The sequence below is a fragment of the Chlamydotis macqueenii genome, chromosome 3, assembly GCF_036417535.1.
Source record: "Chlamydotis macqueenii isolate bChlMac1 chromosome 3, bChlMac1.mat, whole genome shotgun sequence".
NCBI lineage: Eukaryota > Metazoa > Chordata > Aves > Otidiformes > Otididae > Chlamydotis > Chlamydotis macqueenii.
Genome location: NC_141558.1, coordinates 70,417,642 through 70,434,199, shown reverse-complemented (window position 1 = coordinate 70,434,199; position 16,558 = coordinate 70,417,642). Strand labels below are relative to the sequence as shown.

At 46.3% G+C, this 16,558-nt stretch overlaps 1 protein-coding gene across 1 annotated transcript in view; it reads right to left on the bottom strand.

Annotated features, from left to right (window-relative positions):
* Positions 1 to 833: 833 nt before the first annotated feature.
* LOC147601299 (TOG array regulator of axonemal microtubules protein 2-like) overlaps positions 834 to 16,558 on the bottom strand; it is a 30,259-nt gene continuing 14,534 nt past the window's right edge. Inside the window, exons 10-17 of the mRNA XM_086744606.1 lie at positions 16,104 to 16,339; positions 14,727 to 14,885; positions 11,565 to 11,682; positions 10,523 to 10,626; positions 9,193 to 9,391; positions 7,883 to 8,099; positions 3,587 to 3,673; positions 834 to 1,328 (exon numbers count right to left, since the gene is read on the bottom strand). Of these exons, the coding sequence (XP_086600732.1) occupies positions 1,084 to 1,328; positions 3,587 to 3,673; positions 7,883 to 8,099; positions 9,193 to 9,391; positions 10,523 to 10,626; positions 11,565 to 11,682; positions 14,727 to 14,885; positions 16,104 to 16,339 (1,365 nt within the window). The 3' untranslated portion in view covers positions 834 to 1,083. The remainder of the gene's footprint in view (positions 1,329 to 3,586; positions 3,674 to 7,882; positions 8,100 to 9,192; positions 9,392 to 10,522; positions 10,627 to 11,564; positions 11,683 to 14,726; positions 14,886 to 16,103; positions 16,340 to 16,558) is intronic.

The window sequence follows — 16,558 nt, the reverse complement described above, 5'->3', positions numbered from 1 at the left end:
AAAGAGATTCCTTAAGAGGTGACCCAATGCAATGATAGCATCTGGCAAGCTGGAATCTTGTATAGCTTTACACATAAAATAAATGCAGCAACTAAACGTAAGACTCCAAGACCCCTGGAAGGGCAGATCTCCCTGCAGTATTCTTCGGCATCCCAGTTTCATACAACGTTCTTGAAACCTTTCAAGAGCCTGTCAAGGCTCTTTTCACCTCCCATGGACCCAGTGTGTCTAATGCTGTTCTTTTCCCATTTTTTTTCTTCTTCTCAAGACTTCAGTTTTTCTTTCTTTCAAAACTCTGCCACTATATGGAGGGTTCCATGAACATAGATAAGGCTGCTGTTTTCATATCAGACTATACAGGTGCACCAACATCTGCTGCTTTCAGCCCTTCCTCTCTTTTCTGGTCACTTCTTCCTTGTGTGCTTCCAAACCTTTGCATGGTGAGGGACTGGCACATCCCTTCCTCACTCTGTTTCCTGAATCTCCCATTCAGAAGTGCTTTATTGGTCCACATTATTTTAGACAGAAGGAAGAAATTCTGTACTGAGAGGGTGGTGAGGCACTGGAACAGGTTGCCCAGGGAAGCTGTGGATGCCCCATCCCTGGAAGTGTTCAAGGCCAGGTTGGATGGGGCTTTGAGCGACCTGGTCGAGCAGAAGGTGTCCCTGCCCAGGGCAGGGGGGTTGGACTACATGATCTTCAAGGTGCCTTCCAACTCAGTAAATATAAATATATATATATATGTATGTATGCACATCTCTTACTAAGTACGTATATAAATATATTATTTTTCTTTTGACAGTTACAAGTTGCATTTACACCTGGGTTTTATTTTTTTTGGTATCTATGCAAGTTTCTTAGGAAAGATGAGCTTGAGATATAAAACTTTTGAAAAATACTTCCTTTTCATTATTTTTTAAAAGCCTGCATCAAAATATGCTATGTACATCTGTAGCTATAAACACTGTCAGGTAAATGTCGTTCTTCAGAAAGAATAAAACCAAAGCCACTGCCATGTCCACCTTTGCCTCCACTTTTCCTGCTCAGCACCTCTCTGTCAGCTTCCTGGGGCACACCAAGCCTTCACATGATGTTCACGTCCAAAATCTCACAAAGGTTTTCCACCACATGCTGAGGCTGCCTGGTGGCATGTTCCTTCAGCCTGGAGCCCATCACTTGGTAGAGGCTCTTTGCAAGTTTGGCGACCACAGCCCTGACATTGCCGCTTCGGACAGGCAGGATCCTGTTTCCCAGGAAGAACCAGAGCACAGGCAGGGCGTAGCGCTTGACAGCTTTTGGTTTCTGGGGATAAACCGATGTCACAAGCACTGTCGGGCGAGAGAGAAAAGCTTCTTAACAACCTTGATGCAAACAAGTACCTACCTTTAGTTTTGGTTCTCAGAAGCCTTCTCTGGCTAGTATCAGCAAGCTCAAAGAGCCTGCTGATCCAGAAACAGGCAACGGAGGCTGATCATCCACTGAACAGAACAACCAACCTCTGAGGACCTAAATTTCTCCCCATCAGAGGCCTTGTACCCGTGATAGGCTCAGCAAAGTCAATCATACACATGTAAGTCATTTCACTACCCACTTCTGCATTACAAATGATAAAAATGTCAAATTGCTGTTGATTTCCATTAAGATGTTGTCTAAAGCAGCTGCTGAAGATTTTGAAATGCAGCTTAGAGAGGGAATTGAAAGACTTCTAAGAAAAAAACAGGATGACTTTTTTTTGTGACCTTTGATGACAAATGCCAAAAGTCGAATCTGGCAGTTCCCTTGGCTCAGTGGCACACAGCAAACGGCAGTACTGTACCAAACTGCAAATCTCCAGCCCACAAAACACGTGTGCTGCTTGATAGCTTCATGAGAAACATCAGTGACAAACTGATGTCTTTGGCAGAATGGTCTGATTTGAGTACTTTTTTCCCTCGTACTTGGTGGCCTCTAATGAGCAGCTCTTTCAGACTTCAGGATGTCTTGGATAATTACCCAGACCCCATTGCCACGGCATTTGAGCTTCTCACAAGTTTAACGGCACTTACCCTCACAAAGTTCCCTGAAATAGGGGAACACAGACAGAAAAATCTTACACAAGGGGGCTGAAATTTAACAAAAAAAAAAAGAGCATTCCCTCTCATACTCTTGAAGTCTGATCTCAGCCTATTTTCGGAATTCAGCGATATTAAATACAAACAAAAATTTACTACCAATAAGCTCCTTGCATGGCACATTTTGCAGAGAGACCAAAATCTGAAATGATCTGGAGACAAAGTTCTTATTTCCTATTCTGTGAAAATGTTACGCAGAGACCGTTTAATATTCTGTCATGGAAGGACCTTCATTTCCTCCATGCTGTTAATCTAGCATCCGTCATCCACAAGTACCTAAAACCAATTCTGGTAAGCGGGAAAAGGGTTATGGGACCTATTTTAAAATGACAGTTAATTTGCGTTTAAATGCTATTAAACACAGTGGTCACTATGCAGCCTCAGAAGAGAAAGAGCTGTCTGTTCCCACTAAATCCCAGAGAGAATATCTGCACTCTCTAAAGTAGTCCCCATTGATGTTCAAATGCTGTATTTCAAAAAGAGATTAAAATAACTGTAAAATTACATTCTATGTTTGTGGAGATTTACTTTATTCAAATTATTCTTTAAAGGCCCTTTTATATTTGCTATCACTAAACATGCCCTTTTGAGATTCATAATGAAGAAGTGAAGTGTATTAAACTTTGGATTAAAAGATGCTGGCATAATTAGCAGTGGATTTAGCCCTAATTAAAGCAAGGCTATAAATAGTCTTCTCTAGTATATACTGAGATTATAATTTTTTCCATTCCTTGGCTATTGCTGACATAGCAAGCTACAATTAAAAATCAATTATCAGATGGATTTGTAGCATGTCAGACACCACTGATACAGAAACAGACTGTTTGCATGTCCTGAAATGCTTGAAGCCCAAGGTCATATCTGTAGGACAGGCAGGGAACCTCGGGGTTGGGCTGAACTGCCCACTTCTACCTCTCTGCCCCCAAATCCTGCCTTGCACAAAAGCCTTGCCTGTAACATGTATATTGAGTTTTCACCTATGTTATGAGCCCCAGGCTCTGCAGGATACAGCTTCCAACGTTTCCAACAGGAAAACAAGAATCCTGTGATGACAAAACAAACTGATCCTCAGGAATACCTGTAGCTACAATTTCTTCTAAAGGATGGTCACTGGCTGTAGAAAAGGGAGCTCCTACAGACCTCTATGACCTTTCCTGTACTGTCCTTCAAATTGAGGAGCCAGCCAGGGCATTTTTGGACTCTCTCTTTCCTGGAGGCAGGTCCTGAGATGTCCCAGTGAGGACTCAGCGCTGGAGCTCAAGCACCGTTCTCATCTCACAAGCTGCACACCTCCACAGCAGCCAGACAAGCCCCTGCCAAACACACCTAGAACGTGTATTTTGCAGGAGGGACAAGCTCAGGACCTTCTGGTGTTCAATGATCTACTGCGCTGTCTGTTCAGCGGCATTTCCCCTAAATATTCCCTCTGAAGACTTCTTGACTTGAAAGTGGAAGTTAGCTGGAGCAGGCAATACCTGAGAGATGTTCTGTGACATCCAGCAGAGCTTGGCCGCTGAGGAAAGGCACTCGGTGGGAAAAAACTTGCAGCAGCAATGTGTTATCTGAAAGAGAAGCATTTATTTCTGCTCACTCTTCTGAGGTTATAAGGAAGAAAAAACAGGAGGAAGGGAAAGGGCGGGGGTAACTGCATTCTGTAACAGAAATTTCTGCCCCTTTACTCTGAGTTACTTGAGAGGATTTAAATTCAAAAAGAAAAGCTCTCATTTCACATTTGCAAATCCAAAGTTGACTGCTGTACAAGGAGCTCTGTTAAACATTTCACATCAGGGCCCTCAAAATTTAAATCACATGTAAGCAGTGAAAAGGTTTTGCATCCTGGAGCTTTGCAGGAGTGACCGCCTCCCTCCTCAGAGGCAAAGGGTGAGAAGGCTCAAAAGTCCACACATCCCTTCACACTTTAAGGATAAGCTGGTGTTAAACCTTTAAGTTACCTGTTGGGATCTAGGGACAAGACTCCAAGCTACTCTTACAAGAGAGAATTACTGCTCATTGCCAAGACCATCCGCTCTCAGGGGCTCTTGTAACATCTCTGACATCAGATCTTGGCAGAGAGAATGGAAAACCAACAGATTTCCCAATACACGACTGTCATATGTGTTTTAGTTTTTCGCATGCTGCCTGTGGTTGATCTGGGGTCTTGTTTTAGTTTACAGACTGTTACCTGGACTGGTCTGCAAGTCTCCAGTCTTACTGCTTTGGAAAGCCAAGCAAAGCTTTTCTTGGAGGCAGAATGCGCGTGGGATGCGCTACGGTACCTGCGGTGTCACCTGGAGTGGCACCGAGAAAGCAGGCAACCTGCTGCTTTGTGAACGACTGCAGAGCCAAGTCCCAAAGCGGTTGTAAGCAGCGCTGTGCTATTAAGTGCTCCCTGTGGCATGAGATGTAAAAAGGAAGTCCCTCATCATCTTCTTGCAAGTGTGCAGTAAAGAATTGATCCTGCTACCCCAGTTAAGCTTCTGCTTTGGTAACCACACTCTTCTCATTCACCTTTTTAAACAGACACTTCACTTTTTGCCTCACACTCTTGCAGTATTGGCAGACGCTGTTTCCCACTTGCTGTTCCTCCCCAGAGAGGCACCTTACAGCTGCTGCTCAAAAAAACAATGCCCTGAGAGCTGGAGATCTTGGAGGAGCACAAAATGTTAATGAATCGTTAATATCAGTATCTGCAGAGATTTTCAGGGGGACATCTGAGTTTTGGGTGGGTGAGGGGGGACTGTTTCTTGCTTGGTTTTTAGGAATTTAAGCATATAGGAACTATTCATCTGTCACGTTAAGATTTTCAAATGCCCTGTGCACGTTTTGCTCATGCATTCTTCCAGTAGAGCCTTTCTTCCCCCACTAAAGCCCTGTATCCTGACTTCTGAAATATTTGTGATTCACTTGCCTGTTTGAATTTTTGCAAACGCCCATAAAAATGAGCAGAACCAAAAAACCATGTCCCACCTTGTCTGCTTGAACCTGTCCCTAGGTAAAGTCAGTGTGATGAGAGGCAGATGTGCCTCGCTCCTGTTCTGCCATCTGCCAGCATGGAAAATTTACAGTGGTCTCTCAGAACTGGAGAGAAGGGAATGACACAAAGCTCCATACAAAACCCTGAAGGCGTCTGTTTGCTGCATCCTCTGGGAGCAGGGTTCTGCAAGTTTTCCCCAACCTCCTCCCAGGCACCACAAAAAATGGGTAAGGACCAAGAGCAGTACATGTCTCACAGCCCTCTTCCCATTTCATGACCAGGAACAACTCCATACTTGGGATGCAGAAAGGCAGCAGGTCAGCAAATTCACTGAGTTTGCAAAGCAGCTGATGTGGAGAAAGTTGTTAATTCCCCTTTAAGACCTGCCTCTTCAACACTGATTTTTTCAGGCCTGTTCACCCAGTGCTGCATTTTCACAGCTGCCATAAATCTGTGCAGCCAGGGAATTTCCAGCAGGCCTTGGCTACGTAGTTATTGGCTATGGCCATCTTGCCCCATGCAGAACAACACTTGGAACAAGCCATCCTTTACAGCTGGAAATTTACCTCTTTGCTCTAAAGAAATGAACTTGCCAAATCATCAATTCCCTTTAAAAAAAGAAGACCAAGAAGAAAGGTGGGAAATAGATAGGACCAGCTAATGCCCATGACGTAGAGTGTTCCGGGAAGCTGTCCTGCAGAAACTCTGATGGGCCAGCGTCCCTTCACACCAAAAGCAAAGCAATTCCTTTGAGAAATTAAGTTGGGCACAAGCAACCTCCAAAAATCCCTTTGTCCCTGAACTCTAGTGAAGTTGTACTCCATGAGGTATTGTTCACTCCTTCTGTACCAAAGCAGACAAGCAGCATCTCATTTCACATTTCAACAGCAGTTAGAACTGGAGTAGACAGCAGATGGAGAGCCCCAGGGACTGGAAACTTCTGGTCTCAGCTGCAACGATGACAGTGGTGACACAAGTCTTACCAGTGTGCTTCTGAATCCACACTACAAGATCAAGAGAGAAATTCAGGCCTGGATTCATCTCACCAAACTTTAAACACTTTGCTGAGGTTTCAGTGGACAGAGGTAAACACCTCCAGCAAACTGCACAGAGCAGCCTTAGTCTCCCTCCCTGATGGAAATGTGAAAATGCATGCAAAAAGAAAACCAAGCAACATCAACACCTCTCAGCTAGATCCTTGCAGCTGGATCCTCAAGGGGACAAAGTGCCTAAGAATAACCTGAGTCACAGAGAACTTGCTACAGACTTAGGCCTGGTTCTCAACTGTGTCCCCTGGCTGCAACCAACCCTGCCAGCCCCGTCTTCACTTAGACAGCCACCCAGCTGTCTATCCTTGTACTTATTATTGCAAATCAGTAATATCAACCAAAATAGCCCCTTATTATAACCCCATTCTGCTTTACTCCCATTCTTTTATTTCTGCTTTTCTGGCTCCCTTGTTATTAGGTTGCTGCCTCCAAATCAAGGCAAATTGAAACCTGTGCCAGGTGAGGGGAATCAGGGAGCTGACATCAGGACAGTATCGCCACATGCTTTCAAGAAATACATACTACTCTCATGCGTACAATCAGTTTCTACAGCCGATCACAAGGGCATAACTCCAAATACACAGACAATACACTGTCAGTAGCTGTTAGAAGTGGTTTTGGTGAACTGCAAAGACACCAAAATAGACTCCTGTAGCATTACCCATGAAGGAAGATGCCACTGTATTGCCAGTCCACAGCATGCAAACATGTAGCTTTTCGACCACAACAAGGGATGTGCTGGAGGTGCACTCTGCAGGGCAGCTGGTCCCAGCCAAAACGAGCCTGAGGATCCCTGAGAGCTTCAGCAAGAGCCTGGTAGGCAGCAGAAGACACAACGTGCAGCAGGCCATATGGTTCAGGACACAGGGCAGATTGGGACCTCACCCCCAATCCTGTATCAGGACCCCTCCCAGCTGCAGGTACGTATTTCACATCAACAGCCATGCTTGGTGCCTCATGCTGAAGCATCCAGAAAAGGGGACAGTAATAGGCTCTATACCCTTGTGGAAGAAGGGAGCCAAGGCATTTGTAACCCCACACGCATGGAGACCTCCAAGCTGACTATGGAACAAGCGTTTTGTTCTTCATCTGATCCATGATATGATCTTTCATAACACAGACTGAGATTGAAATTCAAATTCTCAATCTTTGAATTCAAAAGGACATTTTCATTTGGGCTTTACATGGCTAAACTACTGCCTGAAACTGCAAAATGAGTAACTGACTTCAAAGCTTGCCATATCAGAGTCAGCAGAGCCACCACTGCCAGACTGCAGAATGAAGCTCAGCAAGAGCAAAGACCCTGCGCCACGCTTCCCACCACATTTTTCATGGAAAAAGCACATTCCTTTCATCTTGTTTCAGTGGAGGGACACTTAACTGACTGCATATAAAAACAAAATCCATGCAGTCTCCGAGGAGGAAGGGGGGAAAAACAGTCATGACAGGTGCCAGTCACTTCCCTTATGCTCTTCTGGCAGGAACTTAAAATGAGCCCTATAACGTCCTCTCTGCTGAATTAATAACCAGACATATGATCCAGGAGATAAGCAGCAGCCATTCAGCTGCACATCCCAACAGGATACAATCCACTGGGATAGAAAGAAAGCAGGCAGGACTTCATAAACATCTGGCAGCAGCTGGATATTTCCACAGATGACAAGAGGTATCAATGGACTCAGTGTTCACTTGGCTCTGAGATGGAGGAGCCACAGCTGAGGAGAGGCAATGGCAAACGTCAGTCTTACCTAGGTGAGCAATGGATGCTTCCAGCACCTTCACAGCTGCCGTATAAATCCCCAGGTGCTTTGAGTTCAGGTTCTCAGTGACCACTTCTACCAGAGGGACCAGCACAGGGTGTAAGGCCTCTCTCAGTATGGGCATCATCAAAGCCAGCCCCTCCAGTGCCTGCTGGTTCACTTTCTGGTTGCAATCCCGAAGTCTCAGGACAAAAACATCAAAAATCTGTTAAGAAAACAGAAAACATGAAAACTGGATCCAAATGTCTTTGTTTTAAGAAGGGACGCAGAAACAGGGACCCCGCAATGCAAAAGATGAATGTAATCCTTTCTGTCAGGTCAGCTCTTGCTAGCACAATGTCAGTCTTTCCCCGTGGGCTACTGACTGCAGTGCTTGCACAACCTCATGCTGGTTGAAAAGATTTTTCTCTTTCTTTAAGAGGTTTGCATGGGACAGGATAGGTCATGTGGTGTTTCCCCTTACCTATAAATCATTCAATTAATCGCATTTTAATAATGCAAAATAGCATCTTTGCTAGAAAGGTATGGCAACAGGTATTTACGATGCCCATTTTTCCATGAGGTTGTCTCAAGTACTGAGGGGAGTTTTGATGTTGCCAATAGTGTGGCTGGATGAGATCCAAGTTTTGGGTTATCCATCTCGGAACCTGCATTTGGAAGAGTGCAGAGCTCTGATGAACTCTTCAGGGCGCAGACCATTTGTCTAGCTAACAGGTAGACATCTAGAAAATGTTTAGAATGTGCCGCACAGTTCTCATTAGAGCAAGTTCAGTCCTTTTTTCAGTCCCATTTCCCTCCTCTTTTGAAAGAGAAAGACCAGGTGAGAACAGGCTTTCCCAAGCAGGAAAGGGAGAAGGACAGAAGTGAATAGGCAGAGTTGTGTCAGTGCAAGGCAAGATAAAGTTTACAGGACCATCCTTTAAAAAATAGTTTTTTCTTCTTAAAGCAACCCAGCCTGATACTTTTCTCCCTCACCCCCAGAGAAGAATTGCCAAGCTTTCAGGGCTGGATTCCCTTTATTTTAGCCTAGCTGGTTGTAGGGGACAGCAGAAGCTACAGAAACAGGCCATTGTCATCACCTCATGCAAAAGCACCACTAGGCACCTGCCAGAGAAATAGATCTGGACTGAAATGACTTGCCCTGAAGCCTGGAGCTGAATTAAATTGTTCTCCGTGAGAAGGCACCAGCCTGTCCCAAACAACTAGTATATAGGTCCAAGACACACTCAGTTAACGTTACTGGTACAGGCTTGGGAAGGGAGCCAAGGAGAAAGGAGCAATAGGGATGCCCGACATACCTGGGCAATGTTGGTGGAGATGAGCTGGGGGCTGCTTTTGCAGTGATCTAGGAGGAGCACCACTCCCTCCATTCGTGTCTGAAACTCCTTGGATGTCAGGAGCTTGCAAAGCTCTGTAAGCTGGTTGGTCTCTTCCACAGCGCGAAATGACATGCGACGGTCTGTCTGACGGGGTACGATGAGTACCTCAGAGCCAGACCTCAAACTGGAAAATAAAGCCAAGGTCAGACCTTTGGGTGATAATATCTTCCAGTTCATTGTGAGGAAAACATCTGAGGAGACTTGCTAATGATGTGATTTCAGCTAGATCCTCGTCTGCAAAGCAACTTGGATCTGACGACAATCGTTACAAGAGAGACTGCAGGCAACTTCATCGCTAGTGCTCACTCAGGAAAACCAAGGCACCCAGGGTGCGATTCATCTCATTTATCTCCAGATGTCTTCCCAGGTACTCATCTACCATCCCACCGTGGGGAAAAATAGGCGCTACCCCACAGTTTAAATGCCTCATCTTATGGGAGGTGCCTGTGTTGTAAGGAAATTAATTACTCTGGAGAGGTGTCTCTACAGCAGGTGTGGGAATCTGGATAGATAGCTCAGATGCATCTGAACTGATGGATCAAACACAAAGAGGTTAAGGGGCAGATCGGAAAGGATGCAGAGGATCAGTAACAGAAATAAAAGCAGAAGCCAGCCACCCCACTACTACGCTCACATTCTTGCTTCACTAGGGACTGGATCCGTAGCTTAACAAAGCCAAGGGGAACAATTCCCTTGGATCCACCTCTCTTTGCCATGAGCATGGGGAGCCTCTAAGTCCATGTTGAGACATCTGTTGAGCAGAACTGCTCAGGAATTATCTTGCTGGTAATGTTTGAGGGTCAGAAAGCAATGATTCAGCCAGGCCAAACCACATGCATGGCAAGTGCAGTTTTTGGAAATGGCATCTTGGTTCCAGACTGGGACTTCTCATCAAAGCACCATCTAAAAAAGACTCCACTCAGATAAGAATACCCTGATTAAAATTATTGTCCCAAGCCAAACAGCAGAGTCAGGACCCTCTCACTGTGTCCATAACACTGTCCTCGCCACTGCACTGGATCTATTGAGCTGCAACCAGTGCGTGTCTCTTCCTGTCTCTCAGTTTTTGTGGAAAACCCTCCGGAGAAGTTGTGTTCAGCCTCATGCAGAAGGAGACATTCTTTATCACAGAAGATTTGTGAGGCAAGGAAACAATCTCTGGCACAGCTCTTCTCCACCAGAGAGATTCTGCTGAGGAAGAGACATGGATGTCATGTGCTTTGTCTGATAGACCAGAAGTGCTCAGTACCCTCCGTCAGAAGGCGAGTTGTCCTGGGGCATCGTCAAGTCACTGTTCTTAGACTTTGTGGAGTCCTTGGCAGATGGAGGTTCCCATTTATGGTCTTCTCTCTCCTACAGAAATACATAAAAAGCCATGAATCTAGAGACAATCAAAGAGGAAATTACTTGTTTAAAACACAAGTTAGAACCAGGATCACTGCTCCCAAACAAGGCTCAGCAAAACATTTCATAACTTGGAGAGGGTAACACGCCAGAGATTCACTGATGTCTACTCTTTGTTTTCAATAACCCAAGGCAGGTTATAGGTGCTAGCATGCTGGGCAGCAGTGTAAAATACTGAATTCATTCGCCTTAAGCACAGGTGGTGGGGAACATTCCTAAGGGAATAGCAGGAAGCTTTCTTAAAGGGAATAGCAGGAAGCACTGTGACTCTCTGGAGGTTGGCCCCTTGTGTTTTGAGTTGAATTGGTTCACACTCACTCTCCCCGTTCCTGCACAAAGCTATATTCCTTTCTAGAATGTGAAAGGAAGAGAATGAAGGAAAAAATATTGGGATGATTTCCCATTGGATGTTGAATTCACAAAGCTTCTTCCAGCACCACAGTGCATGACAGCATGGCCGCCTTCCCAGAATACAGACAATATATGTACTGGTCATGTCTTGCGCATCTTTTGTATATTTGGAATTTTTCTTGGCACTACTACTTCCCTCGTCTGCCCCAGAGACTCTCTTCTCTTCAGAAGCACTATTCTCGCTTGCTTGCTTTATTGGGAGGGTGGGGGGTCGTGTTGGGGTTTTTTATGCTTGAAGGTAAAAGCCTTTTCTCTTACTTCCCTTTCCTGTTTGTGGATGATAGTCAAAATACACCCACTTGATTTCTAACCATACTAGTTCCTTCACGGTCTGCAGAGAAACAGGCTACAGATCAACAGTTCATTCCCAGGAGCAAAAGGATTCAGCAAGAGAAGGAGGAGATCGAGAAAGATGAGCTATGTTTAATCTCCTATTAGCAATGTCAGCACTTGCATTTCTCCTGCCAGGCACTCACTTTCTGCTTAATTGTTGCCATAACCTCTTCCAAGTCACGTGACAGGACAGACTGTTTCAAATCTCTTTCAAATTTTTGATGACTCATCAAGATAGTCAGCATCTTCCGGCCACAACACCTAACACAGGGAAGAGAGAAATGAATGACTGCTTTTTCTACAAACTATTACAGTCTTTTCTCCCTAGCCTTGTGAAGAAACAAAGGAAAAGTGTTAATAAAATAAGCTGATAGTTTAAACTTGTCATGTGCAATACCTTCAGAGAATCATAGAATGGTTTGGGTTGGAAGGGACCTTCAAAGGCCATCTCGTCCAACCCCCCTGCAGGGAGCAAGGACATCTCCAACCAGATCAGGTTGCTCAGAGCCCCACCCAACCTGGCCTTGAATGTTTCGAGGAATGGGACATCCACCACCTTTCTGGGCAACTTGTCCCAGTGTTTCACCACCCTCAGTGTAAAAAAAATTTTCCTACTGTTCAGTCTGAATCTACCTCCCTCTATTTCAAAACCATTACCCCTTGTCCTATCACAACAGGCCCTACTGAAGAGTTTCTCCTCATCTTTCCTGTAGGCCCCCTTTAGGTACTAGAAGACCGCTATAAGGTCTCCTTGGAGCCTCCTCTTCTCCAGGCTGAACAGCCCCTACGCAGCCTGTCCTCACAGGAGAGGTGCTCCAGCCCTCTGATCATCTTTATGGTCCTCCTCTGGAGTCACTCCAACATGTTCATGTTTTTCCTGTGCTGAGTGCTCCAGAGCTGGACGCAGTACTCCAGGTGGGGTCTCACAAGAGCAGAGTAGAGGGGCAGAATCACTTCCCTCAACCTGCTGGCCACACTTCTTTTGATGCAGCCCAGGATGTGGTTGACTTCCTGGGCTGCAAGCATGCACTGCCAGCTCACGTTGAGCTTCTTGTCCACCAGCACTCCCAAGTCCTTCTCCTCAGGGCTGCTTGCAATCCATTATCCACCCAGCCTGTATTTGTACCTGGGATTGCCCCGACCCATGTGCGGGACCTTGCACTTGGCCTTGTTGAACCTTATGAGGTTTGCATGGGCCCACCTATCCAGCCTGTCAAGGTCCCTTAGGATGGCATCCTCTTCTTGAGAGGGTATGACACATTCAACAAAGTAAGATATTTACCTCCACTTACTGCCGCTGCACAATGCTGCCAGCTGATAACAAGAAGGAAGAGGAGAACACAGGGCAACAGGAAAAGACAATTTGACTCTGAAATTGTAGGTATGCTTCTGTGGGATTGCAGGAACCCATGGGATGAGCAAAGCACATCTGCTTTGCTCTCATGGCTTATTTGGAGTCCCTCGCTGCCATTGCACAATAATTTGCCTTTCTTGATCTGGCAGAGAAGCTAGGACAAACCACCTCATGCTTTCTATTTATTGTTCTATACTACATGTATGTACACAAGCTGCTAGTTGCTCATGTGCTCTTGTCATCTAGTAACGGGAATATGAATTAAGAATCAAAATAAGGGTTTTTTGGTTTGGTTTTACAACTATGAAAGTACACCTGTCCTCAAGAGGAAATTTGTAGATCATTCAGCAACTGACAACGTTATAGAATGGTTGTGAAGAAAAATTAGTTACTACCATAGGCAACTAAATCTGCAGAGGGATTTAGAAAGACTGAATACATTGGCTGAAGGCAGCTGGAATTGTTCTAGGACAGTCTTAATCTTACCAGGAAGAAATTCAGTGATGATCATTCAGTGATGAAGAGTGGCCAACACTTCAGTTTGACTGATGTGTTGGTTTTGTTTAGTGCGGGGGGCTACGGTGGCAGCTGCTATAAGAAGCTGCTAGAAGTCTCCCCTTTGTCCGGTGGACTCAGCCAGGCCTAGGGCGGACCCACTCTGGCCGTGGCTGAGCCAACTGGTGACAGAATGTTCCCTCATAACACCTCTGTGATAATGTATTTAAGAAGGAGAAAAATAATTTTAAAAAAGGGAAGAATATGTGAAGATGCTGAAGCAGGGGGCAGAGAGGGGGAGGCGTGAGCCTTGTGGGCCTTGCGACCCTCACCCTCTGGCCTCCTGCTGGGCGGCCGTCTGGGCCCGACACAGCCCACTCCGGCTGCAAGAAGTGGAGAGAGGAGATGTGAAGAGAACATGAGAGGTGTCTGCCTGCAAATTATGAAGAATTCCTTGTGAGAGGAGCGGCTGCAGATGCCAAGGTCAGTGAAAAAGGAGGAGAAGGAGGAGTAATGCTGCTTCCAGCCAAGATTCCCCAGCAGCCTGTGGTGATGACCATGATGGGGCAGGCAGCCTCCCTGCAGCCCATGGAGGCCCACGGAGGACCAGAGATCCACCTGCAGCCCATGGAGGACACAGGGGCAGGCGGATGCCCAAAGGAGGCTGTGGCCTGTGGAGGGCCTGCACTGGGGCAGCCAGTTCCGGAGGGACTGCACCCCGTGGAAAAATGACCCACACCAGAGCAGTTCATGAAGCTCATGAAGCTCATGAAGCTTATGTAGCTCATGGCAGGGACCCCACGCTACAGCAGGAGAGGAATGTGAGGAGTTCTTCCCCCAAGTAGGAAGGAGCTGCAGAAAGTGACATGTGATGATCTGACTATAACCCTGATTTCCTCTTCACCCCTGTGCCGCTTGGGGCGGGAAGGAGGTAGAGATAATTGAAATTAAGTTAAGGCTGGGCAGCAGGAGGGGCGGGGGGGGAAGATGTTTTGTTCTCTTTCTCATTATCCTGCTTTGGTTTTAATAATAAATACATATTTTTCCCCAAGTCAAGTCTGTTTTGCCCTTAACAGTAATTTAATGATCTCTCTGTGTCCTTATCTCAAACCACGAGCCTTTCTGTTGTATTATCTTTCCCCTCTTGTCTCGGAGGGTGGGGGGAGTGAGAGAGCATGTAGCTTGGTCCCAAGCAGGGCTAAACTACTACAACTGACCAATCTGAGCTCAGCTAAGCTGAATAAAGAACCACTCAAGTCAGAGGATTTTGGCAACAGTCCTTCTTGCTGGACAACTTCATGTTCCCCAGTCCAGTCATTTCCCCAGACAACATCATCCACACCGTGAAGTAACTTTCTTAACATGGCCTTTACCTTCCACCCTTTTGTGGGTTTACCATTTATAGCCACACATCAAGCAGGTTTCAAATTTTAGAAGATGAAATGAAGATCATCACCTTGTGTCCTGATGACGGTCCTGAGCAAGTTTCACCAGCGTGCACACCAGCAGCTCGGTACTGTCACGCGTGCCCGACAGGAGCTTCTCAGCTCCAATTCTATCCATCACAGTCAGTAGGTGTTGGGCTGCGCTCTTCCGCACCAGCACGTTGCGGTGCCTGCAAACAAGAGAACAAACACTGGGGCAGAGGGAAAAGGAGGGCCAGAAGCACAGGCCTCGGTCACAGCATGGTCCCCATCATTGCTGGGGGAAGGAGGCGCGTGTTCTCGCTGCAGTTTTAGCCACCTGTAGAAGAGTCTGTCCTCAGATGAACACAAAGCTGGCATTGCACAGAGGGGCTACCTCAAGGAAGAGGGAGGAATTCCATCTCCCTGGACTAGTGGCTACTTAATTTCTTTCCTGAAATTAACTCTGAGAAAGAGGCAAATGAAAGACAGCTCATGCTGACTTGTCAGAGGGCTGCCACTACATGGACAGAACTGCAGCAGGTATTGGGGCTTATTCGACCCATTTTATCTCCAAATCTGCAGACCCTAGGAAAAAACGAATGGGGGTGGGGGGGAAGCCCTATGGAGCATAAAGCTGCAGAATATCCAGCAATGCAGCCAGTTTGTTCTTTGAGGCTCGCCAAGAAGTACGTTTGAATGTTTTCCCCTTCTCCAAAGCTGAGGAAAGGGTAGTAGTCATTTTAGCCAGGTTATCCGTTCTAGAGGGTGCCTATTTGAAACTGTGAGGCACAGCACTAACATTTTAAGGCAGCATTTACCTCAGGTATCCCACAGGTGTCAGCCTGTGAAGGCACCTGAAAAGTGGCTCACCATCACAAGGCTAACATGCCGCGTCAATGTGAAGAGAAAGGGGAGCTCTAAGGACACAATGGTCAGACAGACTCCCCTCAGTACGAGCTACCCTGCTTGAGCAGACTGTGCTGCACCCAGTGGTTCCTCCCCTACATGCTATGTCTCTCAGCTATTAGCCTCGCTAATTCTCAAGTTAATGGCATAATGATGATGCATGCTTTTCCCCAGCACCTCTGTAGTTAGCACTGTGATTTATCAAAGGGCGCTCACCGCTGGCATTGCTACTGTCCCTCTTCCCACAAAGCCACAAGGCTCTATCACCACCCTTTGCAGGAACTTTCGCTTCCCAATCATTCACCACCTCTAGGCAGCATTGACAGACTGGGAGAACAAATAGGCTGCAGTAGGGCAGAAGCAGATGACAAGAGAAAGGGAGCGAGAATCTAATCACCAAGTTCACAGAAGATGCAGGAGAAAGGACCTTTCCCTCCCATCATTCCCCTTCTGCCTCCCATCCCTTCCCCCTACCCACACAATTCAAGGTGAAGGATATCACAAAGAAAAGAACGACCTACCGGACTCCAGTAGCCATGACAGCACCCATTGCTCGTGCCGGAGTCACGCTCCCCACCATGATCTCCAGGCATCGATCGGCTGCTTTCTGAATGAACTCACTGGAGTCCCCCATCTTCTGGAGCAAGACCTGAGCAGCTTCATCCACCTCCTGGTCCATGTGCTGCTTCATGGTCCTGAAGAGCTCTCCAAGAGTGATGATTGCACAGCGAGACACCTTTGAGCGGAGGTTGTTCACCTGGGGAAGTCATGAGGGGAAATATAACAACCACCTGGTAAAGAAAATCAGCTCTCCTAGACAAAAGCCCCAGGAAACAACAGGACTTCTCACTGTGTCCAGGTGGAACATAAGAGCACGGTAAGAGCAGAAGAGCACAAGTACAGAAAAACACTTGCACTGACACGACATTCTTCTCTGGCCTCAGGCCCACTTTTACAATTCAATTTTAATGAGAAT